Raw genomic sequence first — 18086 nt, 5'->3', positions numbered from 1 at the left:
CAGAATGGGGCCTGGGGTAACCTCTGTAAAGATGTCTAGTCAGCCCGTCTTTGGTGAGGGGTCCTTTTAAGAACCCTTCCACCAGGCCTGAGCCCTCTTTCGGCCTCCTTGACCCTGTCCCGGGAGCCTAGCCTCACACCCTGCACTCAGGTTCTAGAAGCTGCTCCTGCACCATCTCAAGACCAGGCCCCTTGGGGCTGAGCAAGCTTGAGGGGATTTCTGCTGGTGGCACGCGGCAGCCCAACAGGCGCGGGTCCACCTGGCGTCCCTACTGAGTTAAAACAGACTCCACATCTCCAGCCACTCCCTGTCCTGGCCTCGACAAGGCCCCGGGCCACTCCTTCCGCACCTGCCCATCCGATCCTACTCAGGAAGGCTCCTCACCGCTGCAGCCCACACCCCCAGGCAGGGGCCTCCTCGGGGTCACGTCTAATCACACAGGCTGCAGAGTGAGTTGTCAGCATGATCAGCCTCTGCAAAGCCCACACGCTCCGGGGGCAGGACCCTGTCTGCCCTGCACCAGGGTCTGGGGGCAGGACAGCAGGAACACAAAGACAGCCACACGGTTGCTACCTCCCTAGGAGTCCAGAGTCTGCCCATCTGCAGCAGTGACAGCACTTCTCTATGGCCTTGAGGGCACAAGGACCCCAGGATGTCTGAGGACAAGGCGCGAGAATTGAGGAAGGTGGGGGGGGGGGGCAAAGAAGGCATGGCCACGAGAGGAGAAATGGAAGAAAATAAAGAAAACCAAATCAATATGAGTGGAGAAAGCAAGCAGCCACCGTGTGCCCAGCTATGTAGTCAGGGCAGGTACTAACGGGCCACGTCTCTGCCCCAGAACTGTCAGGGGTGGGGATGAAAGCACTCTCTCCGTTCCCCAGCCTCAGCATTAGCAGAGCACAAGGTCCTCCAGAGGCTCTCCAGGGGACCAGCAGCCACACGGTCCTCAGCCGGACTTGGGAGGGCGGCAGATGCTATCAGCGCATTTATCAGAGAAATTTCTGGAAGGAGGCAGGAAAGAGAGGGAGGAAGGAAGAGCACATCCCAAAACAAGCGAACAGCCAAGCGGAGGCCGAGGGGGACACACGACAGCCCCTCCGTCCCCAGGCATCCCCAGAGAGCCAGCACTCACAGGCAGGCCGGCCCTGAGCCAGTGCCTTTCCGGGAAGGGCCTCCCAGCCAGGATGATGCAGGGCAGGGACACCGGCTGCCTCTCCAGCACCCGGACGGTGGAGGCGCTGCTGGCGATCTGCGGTGGGGCTGTGGGGACAGGAGATGGTATGCGTCACACAGATTCCCATGGGCGGTCACCCCCTCTCCTCCCCAGGGAACCAGTGGAAGCATCAGAACAGGGGCTCCTCCAGGGTCCAAGGGCGCACTTCCTGGGGCATGCTGCTTCCTGGGATCCAGATGCTCCTCTTGGAGAACCTGGCACGGACACATCTGTCCCAGAGCGTGGGCGGCCATGGGGGGGGGGCTCTCTGGGGGGGGGGGTCCCAACCTCCCCACCAAACCCTCTTCCCCTAGATCCACCAGCGAACCATGTCCGGTCACGACGAGCTGGGCCTCTGCCCGGACCTTCCCAAACACATTTTGAGCTTCACAGACATACGGGGCCTGATCTTCAGGGACCACACCTGAGGGGCAGAAAGAGGCAGCACTGACTGCCTGGACTCGCCACGGCTCCAGCTCCGCAGGGGAAGGCAGCCTTCGGCGCAGCCCGGCCCTGCAGAGGTGAGGTAGGAGGGCTGGGGGAAGCAGCCAAGCCTTGGAAGGGCGGGAAGGCCTCAGCGCTCATCTGCAGAATGGGGGACGTTTATGAATCCCCGTGCCTTGTGGCATGATGGGGTGGGCTCGCTGATGTAAACACAGTGCCCGGCATCCGGCCCTGCGCACAGCAAGCGGTCATAGTAGTGATGGTGGTGCCCATGATAATGGCAATGAAACACTTCACACGGGTCAGAAACTCTGCTGGGCGCTTTATGTGTATTACCCACACAGCAACCCCCCCGGGCGGCCTGTTAGTAAACCCAAGTGGTAGGTTTTGTCCTTAACATTACTATCTCGGGTTCAGAGTAGGAGAACGACGTGACCAGGGTCAGCCAGCCAAAATACAACCCTGCATCAACCCTACCCGCGGTCAATGCCAGGGGTCAAGGCTCTGCTCCGAGCCACCTGGCCTGGGGGCTGAGAATATCAGAAGCCGTGCTGTCTCCCTTGCCCACCCTCCCCTCCCCCAGTGTCTTACTTTCAAAGAACAGCACGCCCAAATCGGGCTGCCCAGTCCTGCTGCCCCGCCTGGGCCCCAGTGGCTGGCCATCTCCACGGCGCCAGGTGACCAGCGGGGGCGGGCGGCCCATGGCACGGCATGCCAGGAGGGCACTCCTCCCCAGCTCCACAGTGACGTCCCGGGGCAGCTCCATCAGCTGGGGTGCATCTGCAGGGAGAGGACCAGTCAGCCATGCCTGGTGGCTGAACCCACCGTGCCCCCAGAGGCCTGTTCCTGCCGCCCGCCTCCCCTCCCATTGCTAGAAGGTTCCATTTCTCCCAGCCTCACCCTCATGAACCTGGGGCTGACTCATATCCAGGGCTCCAGGGCCAACCTGAGCTTGGCTTGGTCCAGGCCTGGAGAGTTCTTAGGGATGAGGCAGAGGGAGTGGCCTTTGGCGGGATAAAGCTGCCGCCATGCCTCATACCCCTGCATGGGGTCACGGGCGCCTCGCCGGGCCTCGCCTTGCAGGGGAAGGCAACAGGCCTGTTCCTGGCAGCAACACTTCCCGGGAAGCCCACCTCTGAGGGGTGGCAAGGCAAGCTCCAGCCACAGGAGCCCAGCTACCTCAGAGACCCTCCCCTCCCTCGCCCTCTTCCACCTTCCTCCGGCAGGTGTCCTGAACTTGGGCAACAAACTATCCTGACCCCCAAAGAGCCAAATCTGTGGAGAGATGAATGGTCATCTTCACTCTCCTCTCTACATCTCTGTTTGCTAATATTTTTGTAAGGAGTACATAAAACTCTACCACAAAATGAAAACATGCTTACTATAAATAAGGTGACCTTACACTTGATGGTCAAAATGGGACACTGGAACATACTAATCAGGGCACCAGGACAACAGTCCCACACAAGGACTGCCCTGCTCATGGGAGTTAAACAAAACTCCAATAGTACACAAGAATATACTTCCCCCAGTTTTTGCTCCACACACCCCAAATCTCATGCCCTTCCCCAGGGTCATCACTGTTAACAGTTTGTAGTGTTTCTTCTAAACTTTTTTCGAAGCATTGTCTTATATTTATAATCAGGAGAAAATAAGTTGTTTCCCAAAACATAAAGTCATGATCCTTCCTACCCTTCGGCAGGCCAGGAGGTGGCCCAATTCCAGATGGGTCCAGGCCCTGTCCCTGCAGCTTATGGGCACGGTTCTCAGGTCCCTGTCCCCAGACCTATGACCAGTAAGGTCCCCTAGCCTTTTTTTAACCTGTGGCATCCAACACCATGGAAAATCCTCCACCCCTTTATTCTGTCCGCCTCCCTCCAGAAATGTCCCCCATCCATCCAAATCATGACATCAGATTTCCCTCCTGGCCTGGGGATTAGGGATGTTCCAAGGAGATATAAACACAACTTGGAAAATTACTGCAAGGAGGACCCAAGTCTTGGACCCAGCCTCAGACACCACCCACACGCCTCTCTTTCTTGTTAGGGCCTGGCGGCTGCCGAGACCCAGAATCCCAGAAAGCCTCCACTCCGGGCTCGCCTCAGATAGGATCATTGCTCCCGCAGAGCCCTGGCCCCGGGAGGCACGACTTTGCCATCCCCCACTTGCTGGGCAGAGCTGAGCCCAGGGCCAGATAACCCCAGAGCCTGCCTTCACCCGCTCCGTCCAGCCAGACCTGCTTCTTGACCTCCTTTGCCCCCAAACAGCCCAGCTTTGTCTCCAGACTGTGGGACACAACAAAGCACACTCTTCCCCATTGTCCTCCCAGTCCTGAACTTCCCCCCAAAAAAGGGACAACCAGCTTATGATAGTTAGCAAATAATATGTACGGAGGGTAGCATTTGGAATGCCTATTAAGGGACAGGCAAGGTGACAGTCCTTTTAGAAACAACAATTTCATCAACCCCATTTTATAGATGAGGAAACTGAGGCTCAGCAAAATTAAGGAGGGTGCCCAAGCGCACAGCTCGAAGTCAACAGCAGAGGAGGGCTCAGAGCTTAGGTCTGGCTGTTGCTAAGGCCCAGGCTCCTACCCACCGCACCCCTTTGTCCCCCCCCCCGGGGTCCTCAGAAGCAACTTGGCTGCTATTTCAGCCAGAGTCGCACCCACCTCTTCTGTCCTCTCTTTGGGGTGAATCCCGAAGCAGCCAAATCCCAGACTCAGATCCCACCCAGAAAACTCTGACTCAGCCTCCAGCATAGCCATCCCCCCAACCCAGTCTCACTGGAGCCCCCAAATAAGGCAGGAGCCCAGAATCCTCATATGCCAGAGCTGAAGGCCCTTTGCTCCCCTCATTTGTAGATGGGAAACTGAGGCCGGGGGCAGGGGCAGGGGCAGGGCCGGCCCTGAGTCCTGCAGCATGTCGGTGGGGGCTGGGCTCCCAACCCAGTGCCCTTCCCAGAGACTCATCAGAGGTTCAGCCACCTCTGTCCTCAGCCCTCCTCCTCACGGACTCCCAGGTGACCCCTGAAGTAATCCAGGGAGGGACCGTAAACTGGCCCTGTGTTCAGACAGAATGTCAGGGTGTCTGTCACTGGGGGGAATGGCTTCCACAGCCCCCTCCTGGGAAGGTTCCTGCAATTGGGCTGAGGCTGCAGCCGCCGGTGCACTCTCATGGGCCTCTTCCTCCTTAGAAAAATATTAACAATTTGGGGCGCCTGGGTGGCTCAGTCAGTTAAGCGGCTGCCTTTGGCTCAGGTCATGATCCCAGGGTCCTGGGATCGAGTCCCAGTTCAGGCTCCCTGCTCGGCGGGGAGTCTGCTTCTCCTTCTGACCCTCCCCACTCTTGCGCTCTCTCTCTCACTCTCTCTCTCTCTCAAATAAATGAATTAAATCTTTAAAAAAATATATTAACAATTCTATTTTATCACCTCATTGACATAAAGGCAGACAATCCAGGCTGGATTCATTTTCATCTACTTGTCGTCATCCATTTGTTTCCTTCTGATTTTAAAAGAAATTAGAATCAGAGCATTGTCCCGGGGCCCTGGACCTATCCCAGGCCCTGGGTTTGTGCCTGCTGTGCCTGATGGAAAAGCCAAAGCTACTTCTCTCCTGCTCCCCTAGGCTGGCCAGGGGTTCTCTGCACTCCCCAAAGCATAAGCTCTTCTCCCCTGCTCATCTACCCGGCAACCTGGGGCTCCCAGGCCGGGAACAGAAGGCAGGGACAGAAATGAGGAAACACACAGAGGAATGAGCATCCTCTCTTCCTTAGTGAGAATCCAGCAGGTGCAGATAACTTAGCTCGGAGCAGCTGGTCTCAGGGAACAGAAAGGGCGCTGAACTTGGGACGGGCATGCCTGCTATGAGCCCGGTCACCAGCCATGTGATGAATCTGGCCACCTCCCTGGGCCCGGGGCAGCCAGCGTGTTGAGTATCTATTCCATTCAAGCCCCGAGTGAAGCCCGTTCTCTCATTAAATCTCTCAAGGACCCTATGAGCAAAGCTCTATTACTTTCCTCCCTTTTCACAGATGAGGAAAGGAAGGCTCAATAACTTGGCCAAAGAAGCAGTGGAGTCTGGGCATCATCCAGTCTGCCGCATGCCAGGCCCAGAGGTGATGCAAAGGTGCCCTGCGGGCGGGGCCCCAAACACTGGCACCCGCCGCCCTCCTTCCCAAACGCAGCTGGGAAGCCAGTTCCTAGCTCAACAGCAGGAGCTGGGCACAGCGCCCAGCTGTTCCCCGCCCTGGAAGGCTCTGCCGGCCTGGCTAGGAAGGCCGGGCCACAGCTGCCACCCAGATGGGCAGGAAATTCGATTTCCCACCACTGCTGCCAGGCCAGCTCTCTTCAGACACACAGGTGCTGGGCCACCGTCCACCCCTTCCACGACCTCAAGGCCGAAGGCCACCAGTGGCCAAGAAGCCTGCCTCTGGGATGCCAGCCGTCTCCTCCTCTGACATGGGGAACCCGCCCTAAGGTCCATTGCTGACAGGTGAAGGAATAGGACCAGGAGGGCGTGTCAGCCTGGACCCCAAAGAAATAAGGCACTGCTGAAAAGAAATCAGACACGGAGCAAAGGATGATTGCCTGTGACAACGCCAAGTACAGCCCTGGCTGGAGCGCCCTCTACGCTCACCCAGAACCTACTGACTATTAACAATGACAGTGATGTTGATCAGAACCCCTCAGGCCCCAGGCCAGCCTTACTTTGCACTCCTCAACATCCTAGAGACATTTTGCCGATGAGGAACCCAAGGCTCAGAGTGGGGAAGCAATGTCCAAGCTCACCCTGCTGCTGAGCATCATGGTGAAGTCCAGGGGCTAAAGGCCTAGACCCTGGGTTCGGATCTCAGCTCCGCCACTCAGCAGCTGTGTGACCTTGGGCAAGTCACTTAACCTCTCTGTGCCTCGGGTTTCCCATCTATATAGGAGATAATGACAGAACCCACCTCAAAGAGTTGTTGAGAGGTTTACATGTTAGTACACGAAACATGCTTAGAGCTGGCCCTGGTACCTGGCAAATTTCATAGATATCCTGGCTTATATGTTTATCGTTATCAGGCTCTAAGCCTGCACCTTTCCACACCCACCCCACTCTACCTGAGAGCGAGCCACATAGCGCACTCTCAGGGAACATCGAAGCACATCAACTCTCCACCCTAAAAACTCTCACCAACCCCGCAGGACCAAGCCCAAATGGTGCCAGGCTCCTGAGGCCGAGCATGACCCACAGCAGGTAGCAGCCTCCTGGGCGCCCCTCAGCCCCGGCTCAGTCTCACTCCCTGGCTCGCTTCTCCTGCCGTGGGGAGATCTGCACATGCTGCTCCCTTCGCCTCGAACACTGCTCCCCAGCTCATCACCTGCCTGATGGCTTCTGGGTTCATCTCAGACATCACCTCCTCCAGGAAGCCTTCCCAGCCCCCAATGTCTGTTGGACTCCTTCTCTGGGCACCAACAGCTCCCCATGGATACCACTTGCAAATGCTCACTACCCTGAGTATCCCACTTGTCTGTTTGCCATCTCTCTCCTTGACACCAAGAGCAACACAAAGGCAGATGCCGAGTCTCGCCTGCTGTTTTGTCCCCGGCACAGGGCCTGGCCACCTGGTGACCGTGTGAGGGAGGGAGGAGTGACAGAACCAAAACTGAAGGCTAAGGGTGCCCCAAGCCCGGGAGAATCCAACCCTGACATGGCACCGTCGTCCTCGGGGCCAGAACCTTCTACTCACAGGGCCTGCTCCACCCAGGGCCCCTCACTGTCCTTGGGGAGCCCCTTGGCCATCCCACCCAGCCTCGACAAGCACATTGTTGATTCTCTGTGCTTCCCCGGGACTCCCAGCACCTGGCCTTCCCGCCGTGGCCACGGTAAACCCCTCAGAGCCCAGTTCATGCTGGCCCAGCATGCCGAGGAGCTGTGCCCACAACTTTGAGCAATCCCCAGGGCCCTGGGTGCAGGCCTGGAATTCAGACGTCATGACAGTCACAGCCAAGGCCATGCACCAGCCACAGAAGAACCCAGACTCCCCATCTGTAAAGAGGGGATAATCACCCATCTGTTTATTAAGCACTCGAGATGGGCTAAACCCTGTGCTAAGCATTATATGCCTGATCTCACCGAACCCTCCCAGCAACCCCATTTTACAGATAGGAAAACTGAGGGTCAATGACTCAATCAAAGCACATAGATGGTAAGTGATAGAGATAAGACGGGAACTCAGATCCCAGGGATGACCATGCCCAAGCTTGAACCAAACTGTCTCTGTGGTAGGCAGCCTCCAAGGTGGCCTCCTGGGATGCACACACTTGAGTAGCCCCTCCCACCCATCGTGTACCAGGGTTGGTCTGTGTGACCAAGAGAATATAGTAGAAGTGACAGTATGTCACTTCCAGGACCGGCTGGTTATAAAGACTGCAGCTTCCTTGTGGGATTCTCTCTCTTTCCCTCTCCCTCCCTCTCTTTCTCTCTCTCTCTTCTCCCTCTCTCTTTTCTCTCTCTCTTCTCTGTCTTCTCTCTCCCTCTCTCTCTCTCCCTCTTTCCCCTCCTCTCTCCTCCCTCTTTCTCCTCTCTCTTTTCTCTCTCCTTTCTCTCTCTTCTCTCTCTCCTCTCTCTCTCTTCTCCTCCCTCTCTCTCTTCTCTCTCTCTCTCTCTCTTCTCTCTCTTATCCCTCCCCCTTTTCTTCCCCCTCTCTCCTTCTCTCTCTCTCTCCCTCCCTCAACTCCCTTGCTCATGGGAATCCATGTCAGGAGAAGCCTTCTAGAGACGCCCACATGGGGAACGAACGAACTGAGGCATCCTGCCAACAGCCGCGTGAGTGAATCCAGACTGGCTCCTCCAGCCCCAGTCAAGCCTTCAGATGATGCAGCCCCGGCTGAAGCATTAACTGCAATCCCGTGAGAGCCTCCGAGCCACAACCACCCAGCCAAGCCACTCCTAAACCCTGGCCCTCCAGAACTGCAAGCAAATAAATGCTTACTGTTTAAGCCACAAAGTTTTGGGGCCATTTGTCATACAGCAAGAGGCACTGTGTCCTTGGTCCCACGTGCTCCGGATGCACATGATACAGATTCCACACTGGCATTCTCTATAGTAGAGTTCCCTCCTCCCTGCTCAGAGGCACGGCAAAGGGGGAGGGGGCAGGTGGGGACAAGGTGTACACTCACGTCCAACCTCCAGCTGGATCTCTGCAGAAGCATCGCCCATCTCATTGACAGCTCGGCAGGTGTAGACGCCAGCATCCCTCTCCCGAGCTGCTGGGATCCGCAGTGTCCCAGAGCTGGAGCCCTCAGGGGCCAGAATCATTTCAAGACCCCCTGCACCAAAGATGGGAAAACATCAGGCGGGTGCCCATGGTGGTCACGGAGGCTGGGGTACCAGGCTGCTGAGCCTTCCTGACCCTCAGGCTCCTGTAACTGCACTGGGCTGGAGCCTGGGAGGGGCCGAATGGGGCACGGTCCCTCCCCAAAAGCCAGGACCCCCATTATTTAACAGGGACAGAGTTTCAGTTTTGTAAGAGGAACAGAGTTCTGGAAACGGATGGTGGTTAACGGTTATTCAACAATGCGAATGTACTTAATACTATCAAGCTGTATCCCTAAAAAGGGTTAAGATGTAAAGTTTGTTATTTGTATTTTACAACAATTAAAAAAAAATTTTTTTTAAGTCAGGACTCCTAGCTCCAGCCCTGCAGGGGGGGCTTTCCCTGAGCCCCTCTGCTGACCAGGAGTGAGGCCCAGTCTGTCCCCCTACTTGTGACAGGCTCAGCACCCACAGACTCCTTGCCTGGGCTTCCCTGCTGGGTCCCCATCCTCTGCCCCAGTTCCAGACTGAGGTCACCCCAGGATGAGCACACCCCAGTCACTGGCTGCCTCTCTGACACCTGACCCCAGGCAGGCCTCCCTCCTTTCTCCTGCCTGTGGTCTACACCCAGGCTCCCCTGATCCCAACCTACTTTCTACATTTTAATATAATTTTTTATTTTTATTGTTTTTATTGTGATAAAATGTACATAACACAAAACTTGACCACTTTAAGCATTTTGAGTGTCCGATTCAGTGGCATCAAATACGTTCACGTTATTATGTAACCATCCCCTCCATCCGTCTCCAGAACTTTCTCATCTTGCCAAACTGAAACTCTGTCCCCAGTAAACACTGACCCCCCCAACCCCCCACACCCAGCCCCTGGTGCCCACTCTTTTCCTTTCTGTCCCTACACATCTGCCTCGTCTAGGTCCCTCACGTAAGTGGAATCATAGAGTATTTGCCCTTCTGTGTCTGGCTGATTTCACTCTGCATCATGTCCCCGAGGCTCATCCGTGTTGTTCTCAGAATTTCACCCCTTGTTTTCAAATGAAAAAAAATTTCAATTGTGGTAAAAAACACAGAACAAAATTTACCATCTTAACCATTTTCAAGAGCACAGTTCAGGGGTGTTAACTGTATTTACACTGTTGCACAATTTGAATTCCACTTCTTTTCCAGTCTGAATAATATTCCACTGAGAGAGGCCCTTTTAAAAAGTGTTCCCAGGGCAGGCTCTCGGCCAGAACAGGAGAGACATGAGCACCGAGTCAGGAGTCCCGGGGCCTCTGCCACCCAGGGGTAGCCTGGTACAAAAGGCTCACACTCTGAGCTGCTTCTGCCTGTGTCAAAGTCAAGGTGGGCTCTGACAAGCTGACAGACAGGTGCCATGAATGACAGAGCCCGTCCAGGTGGGAGAGGGCAACACGGGTGAGGGCTGACCCTTGGGAGGAGCTAGGATTCTCCTCCTGGAAAGACAGGAGCAGCCCCTGCTGAGGGCTCAAGAACACTCCCATCAGCCAAACTCCAGCTCGGAGTCCAGCACTGGGAAGACCCTCCGTACCCATTGACTCAAAAGAGCCTCAGAACAGCCCTGGTACTACTGGTCCCCATTTCTCAGATTAACCGCATCACCATCACTAAGAACACTGAACCCAGGGGCACCTGGGTGGCTCAGTCGGTGAAGCATCTGCCTTCGGCTCAGGTCAGGATCTCAGGGTCCTGGGATCGAGTCCCGCGTCAGGCTCCCTGCTCAGTGGGGAGTCTGCTCTTCTCCCTCTCCCTCTGCCCCTCCTCCCTGCTCATGTTCTTGCTCGCTCTTGCGCTCTCTCTCAAATAAATAAATAAAATCTTAAAAAAAAAAAAGAACACCGTGCCCAGCCCACATGCCAGGCTTGTTCTAAACACTTATGTGAACTCATCTCATCCTCACACAACTAACCTATCTGATGTTCCCCATTTCCCAGATAAGGAAGCAGGCTCAGCGATGCCAGGTCACCTGCCCGCTGTCACCCAGGGGAGCTAGAATTCAAATCTGTGTCTACTCTAAATCCTGCTCCTCACCACTGAGCTGCGTGGATGCTGCCAGTCGTCCCAGACACCCCATTCGCAGTGCCACTCCCCACCCCATGACCATTCCGGAAAGCTGATCCTCCAGGGGCCCCAGAGGGACAGTTCCCCAGGCCCCTCTCCCACCTGGCGTACCTCGATACCAGATGACCCGGGGTGGGGGCACCCCAGACACCTCACACACCAGCACAGCCTGGTCCCCGACGGCGGCCAGCACCACCGCATTTACTGCAGAGACGGATGGTGGATCTGCGTGGGAGCAGATGGGGAGCTTGGGACCCGCCCACAGACTCCCTAGGTCAACAGTGCAGCTTCTCACGGTGTGGGGGGGTGAGCGAGGACAGGGAAGGAGCTGCACCCTCTGCCTCCTCCCCACTCCCCCACCACTCAGGGACCGTCACCGCAGAAAGATCTAGCCACTGTTGGTTTTCTTAAAAGTTTCTGACCCAGGACCTCTAATTAAAACCAGTCACTCCTGGAACCAACCCACCCCACACACATCCATTTCTCATTGAATTTGCCATAAAAGTCGAAACCTGGGGCACTGGGTGGTTCAGTCAGTTAAGCGGCTTCCTTCGGCTTGGGTCATGATCTCAGGGTTCTGGGCTTGAACCCCCAGTTGGGTTCCCTGCTCAGCGGGGAGTCTGCTTCTCCCTCTGCCTCTGCCCCTCCCCCTGCTTCTGCTCTCTCTCTTAAAAAAAAAAAGCCGAAACCCTACAAGGTCCTAAATGCCCTGCATGGGCTGCCCATCCCTCCCCCTGTCCCCGTCCCTGACTCCCTCCTATCCTCTCCATACCAGCCTTCTTGTCGCCTCCTGAGCACCCCAGACTCATTCTGACCTCAGGGCCCATGCCTCACCGGGTCCCTTTCCCATTCTTGTCTCTGGCGAGCATCCGCCCCTCGTGGAGACCTTGGCCCATCCTGTGTGTACCAGCCGTGTCCCTCCCGTCCCCACCTGCACATCACACTGCTCCCATAGCACACTCTGAAAGCACCGTTATCCGTTTGCATGCTTCTTCTGTGCCTCCCCATGAGAATATGAGCTCGCCCCAGGCAGGGACCATGTGTTCACTGCTGTATCCCCAGGGCCTGGCACACAGCAGATGCTCAACAAGTATTTGTGGATGCGAAGGAGGGAGGGAGAGAGAGGAGGGAGGCTCTTCTGAGATGCCCGGGGCCCAGGTACCTGTATAGTAGAGGGTGACCATCTCTTCGTCTGTGCCGACCTCATTCACAGCCTGGCAGCTATAATTCCCAGCATCCTCTGGGGCCACTCCCTGAATGATCAGGGTTCCCTGGGCATCTACATGGATTCTGGAGTCAGGCCATAAAACAACATGTTCAATGGCCAAAGGGCCAATGAGGTCCAGTCACCCGAGGACTACCTCAGTCATCACCAACAACAAATTAATTAATAGCATCACTAGCGATCGCCATTTTCTACTGACTGCTTGCTCTGTGCCTGGCTGTATGCTCAGAGCTTTACATAGATTGTCCTTGTTAATGCATGAGGTTCAGAGAGGTAAAGTGACTTGCCCAAGGTCACACAGCCTGAATGGCAGGGGCAGGATTCAAGCACAGGTCTACTGGATTCTGGAACTAAAGCTCCCTGACCCCTGAGCTCATACCGAGGCATCATTATATTTCCAAAGTGATCTTGCTCCTGAGTCTCAAATGATCCCAGAAGAAGGCAGGACAAATGCTCCCCTCTCCCCGCACCACCCCCCACCCACCACCACCCCATTTACAGGTAAAAAGATGGAGGCCCAGAGGCATCCCCCAGGAGTCCTTATTCACCTGCTCCTGGTCCCAGAGCCCCTCGCCCTGGGCCCCTCACCTGCTGTCCTCTTGCAGAGCATGACCCCCACGGCTCCAGGAGATGTGTGGTGTGGGGTATCCAGAGGCTGAGCAGCTGATGTTCACCTCCATACCCTGGGAGAAGTGCTGGGACCGGGTGTGGATGCTGACCTGGGGGGCCTCTGCAGTATAAAGAGTGGACAGGTGGGGAAGAGCCTGTCAGGGCAGCCATGCTGTTCCAGGTGCCCAGCCCCAGCCTCCTCTCCATCCCCAAAGTCACAGATGGGCCAGACGTAGGAAGCAAAGGCCCCAAGGGGCCCGAATCCCCAGGGAGTGGCTCTCCTGGGAACTGGGGTTGACCAGGCAGCCGCCCAGGCCACACAAAGTGGATTTTCTAATGCCCCCACAGGTTCTGCTCCAGGCTGAGCATCTTGGAGAGGGTCAGGCAAATAGGCAGATGCCAGAGCTGGGGACAACTCTCACCTCCAGTGACCTTGAGTGGACCCCAAGGCCTGCCCGAGTATTGGCCCCAAACCTAGGTTCTATTCACAGTACAATAGGCTTGTTGGACTCAAACAGACCTCACCAGGCCAACTCACCTAGAAAAGGTAAACAGGCCCCTCCCATGTCAGTGGCAGACAAAGCTAATAGATATGGCAGAACCTAGACATGGATGGCCTCAGAATCCTTCTCAACACACTCCAGGCAACCAACCAAGAATTGCTGGCACAAGAGAGAACAGTTGTCCCAATAGGCTCATTTTCACACTTGGAAAAATAGCAGCCCAGAAAGAAAGATCTGTCTAAACCCTGGGTAGACCCGAGGTGACCTCCAGGTCCTAAAACTCCCAGATGGGGGCTCTTTCCACTGCCTCCCCCGACCCCATCTGGTCAGTGCCACCCAGCCCCTGCCAAGCACATCCAATCTCTGGACTTCCAGGAGTTTCCTTTATTCCATTCCTGCCCTACATATGGGGGGGGAGGGGCAATGGAGGTGCTCCACGGCATGGGAAATCAAGAGGACAATGAAATCGGCTTGGCCTACAGCAGCAGAAATTTAGGTTAGATATTAGGGTGAACTTTCCAACAGGGAGAACCCCTAAACTTATGCTAGGAGGCTACAGAATCCTCTTTCTCCGAAAATTCAGAAGACAGTCGCAGGACTAATGTTGCCTGCCTGACGTGATGCCTGGGCAGAGGCATGGATCAATGGGCTCTGGTGAGGAGCACTAGGGAGTGTGTTAAATTGGAAGGACAGACAGCAGTGGAAGGCAGAGCCTCACCTCGCACCAGGAGCCAGATGGATGCCCTGGTGACCCCATTGGCGTTGCTGGCCATGCACTGGTACCTCCCACCGTCAATGGGGATAATGTCGCTGACCTCCAGGGATAGGTTGGCCAGCTGGGCGACTCTGCCCGTCGAGGCCGACAGGACTCGCCAGTCCCGGATCCACGTCAGGTTGTAGGGGACATCACTCAGGACCTGGCAGGACAGGACGGCGGTCTCCCCTGGGGACACGGTGATGTTGGGGGCAGGGACTAGCTGCGGCGGGGGGTCTGAAGGAACAAAAACAGAGGAGACTGGGAGGGGGTGGACACAGAGAGAGGGCCATCCTGCCAGCGCTGGGGGCGTCCTGACTCCAGAGTCCCGCACGGGATCCTTGAAGACACGTTGTCCATCAGAGCAGTGGAGAAGCATCTGCTCACCATCCCAGGCCAGCGCCGCCCCGGGAGGAGGGCCCATTCCCCCCACATCCCCCCACTTCCCCACCACCATCACACCCCCGGCGAGGGCCGCATGGCACATGCGTGCTTTTCGCACGACAGCCAAGTGCAACATGGACCAAGATCCCCACTACTCTTCTCACCCCGTGAGCCAGGAACTCCCCCCTGAGGAATACAGCCTCGGAAATCACCGTCAAGAGGGAAACAGTAATGAGTACACAGCTATTCTCTGTGCAGATCGCAGGAGGATCCTCACAGCCAAAATGTACCACGGAGGCCACTGCCCCAAACGAGGAAAGAGCTGAGAAAACCACTATCTTGACAGGAAAAAAAGGTATAAGTGATCAGATCAGAGACCATCTAACCAGGGATGTGGGCCCGAGCGCTCGCAGGGAAAAAGCTGGGTCCACACAAGCTACACGTGTCAATGACCTGCTGTCACAAAGAGCATGTGAACTTCACAGCCCCGAGAAATGATACTGCAGAAACCAGCCAGAAATAATATTCTGGGGCAAATGAGAAAATCTGACTGCAGCCAAATTAAATAGCATTAAGGTATTATTGTTCATTTTATTAGGTGTAATCATAAAATTTTTATTATATGGGAAAATGTACTTTCTAAAAAAAAAAAAAGAGTGATAAATACTGAAATGTCAGGATGCCTATAATTTAGTTTAAAATAGTCTAGCCAGAGAGCGAGAAAGCAAATATGGCAAAATTTTAGCTATTAGTAAGTCTAAGGAATGGGTGTGTGCGTTTCCTTATACTGTTCCCTTTTCCTGTCCTTATCATTTATAAAAAGTAAAACCATGGGGCGCCTGGGTGGCTCAAGTTGGTTAAGTGTCCGACTCTTAATTTCGGCTCAGGTCATGACCTCAGGGTTGTGAGATCGAGCCCCACGTGGGGAGTCTTTCTCTCTCCATCTCCCTCTGCCCCTCACCCTCCTCAAATAAATAAATCTTTAAAAATTTTTTAAATAATAGAAAATTTTTAAAAATATAGAAGTAAAACTGTTAATTCATTCTGTAGAAGCACGTTTGCAGACACATTATATTGTTAGATGATAAAAAATCAGGTTGTTGGGGCGCCTGGGTGGCTCAGTTGGTTAAGCGACTGCCTTCGGCTCAGGTCATGATCCTGGAGTCCCGGGATCGAGTCCCGCATCGGGCTCCCTGCTCGGCGGGGAGCCTGCTTCTCCCTCTGACCCTTCCCCCTCTCATGTGCTCTCTGTCTCTCTCATTCTCTCTGTCTCAAATAAATAAATAAAATCTTTAAAAAAAAAATCAGGTTGTCATATGTGTATGTACATGTAATATATATGTATGATACTATCCCATTTTCTTAAAATGCACACATAGATAAAGGTCTAAAAGGAAGTAAATTAAAATGCTGTGGAGGTTGGGGTGCCTGGGTGGCTCAGTCGGTTAAGTGTCTGACTCTTGATTTCGGCTCAGGTCATGATCTCAGGGTCGTGAGATCGAGCCCCAAGTGGGGAGTCTGCTTGGGATTCTCGCTCTCCCTTTGCCTCTCCCCCTCAATCCCATGCTCACTCACTCTTTTTCTCTAAAATAAATAAATAAATCTTTTTAAAAAAGGCTATGGAGGTTGTCTCTAGAATAAGACCACAGGTTATCCAAATCTTCTTTTGCCTGTCTGTACTCTCCCCCGTCTTCCTGCCAGGAGCATGGCAGTCTGTGTGAGATTAGAGGATGCAGACTGGCTAATCTTTCCATGTTCCTTGGGCTCCTTTTCTTCTCTTCAAGACAGTTTAGATTCTTGATTTAAAAAACGGAGCCCATTTCGTTTCTAGACGGCCTGTGACGTCTCCAAACTTCCTGAGCTGGATGGTGCTATCCTGGCAGGGACCTGGAGGCATTAAGGGAGGGAGACTTCTGGATGGACAGTGGCCCCTGGAAGGGCCTAGGGGAGGAGGGCATGACCCTAGCCAGGCTCCTCAACCTTCCTCCATCTGAGATCCACAGGCCGCTCCTGGGTGACAGCCCAAACGGGGCGCCAGGGGGCAGGTGGCAGCGTGGGCAGTGGACTCTGGGGAATGGACAGTCCCCGGCAACTGGCTGGCATGCTCCCCCCACAGATGGAGACGCCCTGGGGGCAAACCCTAGAGGGAAAAATCAAGAAGGGGGTGGGGAGGGTATACGAGGGTATACGAGGACGGGCTGAAAGGACAGACCTGTGACAACAATCTGGGCCTTTGCTCGTCCGGTCCCAGCCCTGCTGATGGCTGTGCACTCATACACCCCTTCCTCGGTCTTGGAGGCCCGTGGGATCTCCCAGCTGCTGTTTCCCGACACCCTGCAAACCCAGAACAGCTAGAGACACACAATCCCACTGACACCAGCCAGGGTCCCCCAGCCTCATCCGGTCCCTAAACCCTGCCCAGAGGGAACAAATCCTCTTGGAGAGGCTGTCTGACTCTTCTTACCACCAAGGACATGCAAATTTTACAACATGCTGTGTGACTCTGAGCAAGTCCCTTTCCCTCTCTGAGCCCCAGACTTTCATGCATGAGGGGGCGGGTCTCAGACGGTCCTTCCTGTTCTAACCCCAGGAGCTGGGCCCTGCATGGGATGAGTGTTCCAGAAGCTGGGGAGGCCCACAGCTCCTTCACAGGGTGATGACCCAGCAGCGGTGGGAGCTTTGGGGACCACCCTCCCCCATCCCGGGCCATGCTGAGAGGTGCCCAGGAGGACATTATGACTGAAACCAAAGGTCCTTCTCCCGCCACCCACTCCCCTCAGACCCCCGGGGCTGGGGACACTGGGTGGCCGGCACCCACTCACTGCAAATGCCTCTCCTCGCCCAGCCTGGCTCCGTTCCGCCGCAGCTGTAGCCGGAAGGGCAGGGTGCTGTGCACAGAGCAGGAGACCAGCAGGGGCTGGTGCAGGTAGCCATGGATCCTGGAGGGCATGCTGACCAGGGGGGCACCTGTAAGCAAGGCCCAGCAGTGAGGATCCTTCCCTGCCGCCCCTCCACAGCCCGCCCTTGTCAGCGATGCAGAGACTGCCGGGATGAGCCAGGATTCCATCCAGTGGTCACCAAGAACAGGTTGCTTTGCCCCTGCCAGCTCAGTTTCCACCTCTATTAAATGGGCTTCATCCTGGTACTGACGTCCCCATGCTGTCTGGGGAGTTGGTGAGAGACAGGGCACGTGCACACGGCATGGCAATCCCCTCGGGATGAGCTCCTGTTGTTTCTGTGGTTTGTGGGAAGACCAGCCGGGATGGACCAGTCTGCACCCCCGCCTTCTCCACTGTCCAGGACGTAGAAGTCAGACCAGTCCAGAGATCTGACGAAATGCTCCCCAGATTGGGCTCTCCGCGCTTCTAGACCTCTCATCTGCCTGGAGGGTCAGTCTCATTCAAGGATGTTGGAAGAAAGCCTTTTTTTATATTTAAAAATAAGCAAAGCTGGAGTATGGCTGTGAACCCAAAGTTCACACGCATTTCTGAGATAAAGTAAGAGACTTAATGAAATCTCACAGTTTGTGATGAGCCCCGTGGGGCCCCCTGGAGACAC

The 18086-nt window shown here is 55.2% G+C and overlaps 1 protein-coding gene across 1 annotated transcript in view; it reads right to left on the bottom strand.

Annotated features, from left to right (window-relative positions):
* The window catches only part of HMCN2 (hemicentin 2), a 150859-nt gene that overhangs the window by 97974 nt on the left and 34799 nt on the right, over positions 1-18086 (bottom strand). The window contains exons 9-18 of the mRNA XM_044920435.1: positions 17351-17495; positions 16741-16862; positions 14109-14381; positions 12867-13008; positions 12216-12343; positions 11165-11278; positions 8822-8971; positions 2249-2437; positions 1542-1637; positions 1133-1260 (exon numbers count right to left, since the gene is read on the bottom strand). Coding sequence (XP_044776370.1) covers positions 1133-1260; positions 1542-1637; positions 2249-2437; positions 8822-8971; positions 11165-11278; positions 12216-12343; positions 12867-13008; positions 14109-14381; positions 16741-16862; positions 17351-17495 — 1487 coding nt within the window. The remainder of the gene's footprint in view (positions 1-1132; positions 1261-1541; positions 1638-2248; positions 2438-8821; positions 8972-11164; positions 11279-12215; positions 12344-12866; positions 13009-14108; positions 14382-16740; positions 16863-17350; positions 17496-18086) is intronic.

The sequence above is a fragment of the Neomonachus schauinslandi genome, chromosome 13 (assembly GCF_002201575.2).
Source record: "Neomonachus schauinslandi chromosome 13, ASM220157v2, whole genome shotgun sequence".
Lineage (NCBI taxonomy): Eukaryota > Metazoa > Chordata > Mammalia > Carnivora > Phocidae > Neomonachus > Neomonachus schauinslandi.
Note: the sequence above shows the minus strand (reverse complement) of the source record. Positions and strands in the feature narration are given on the sequence as shown.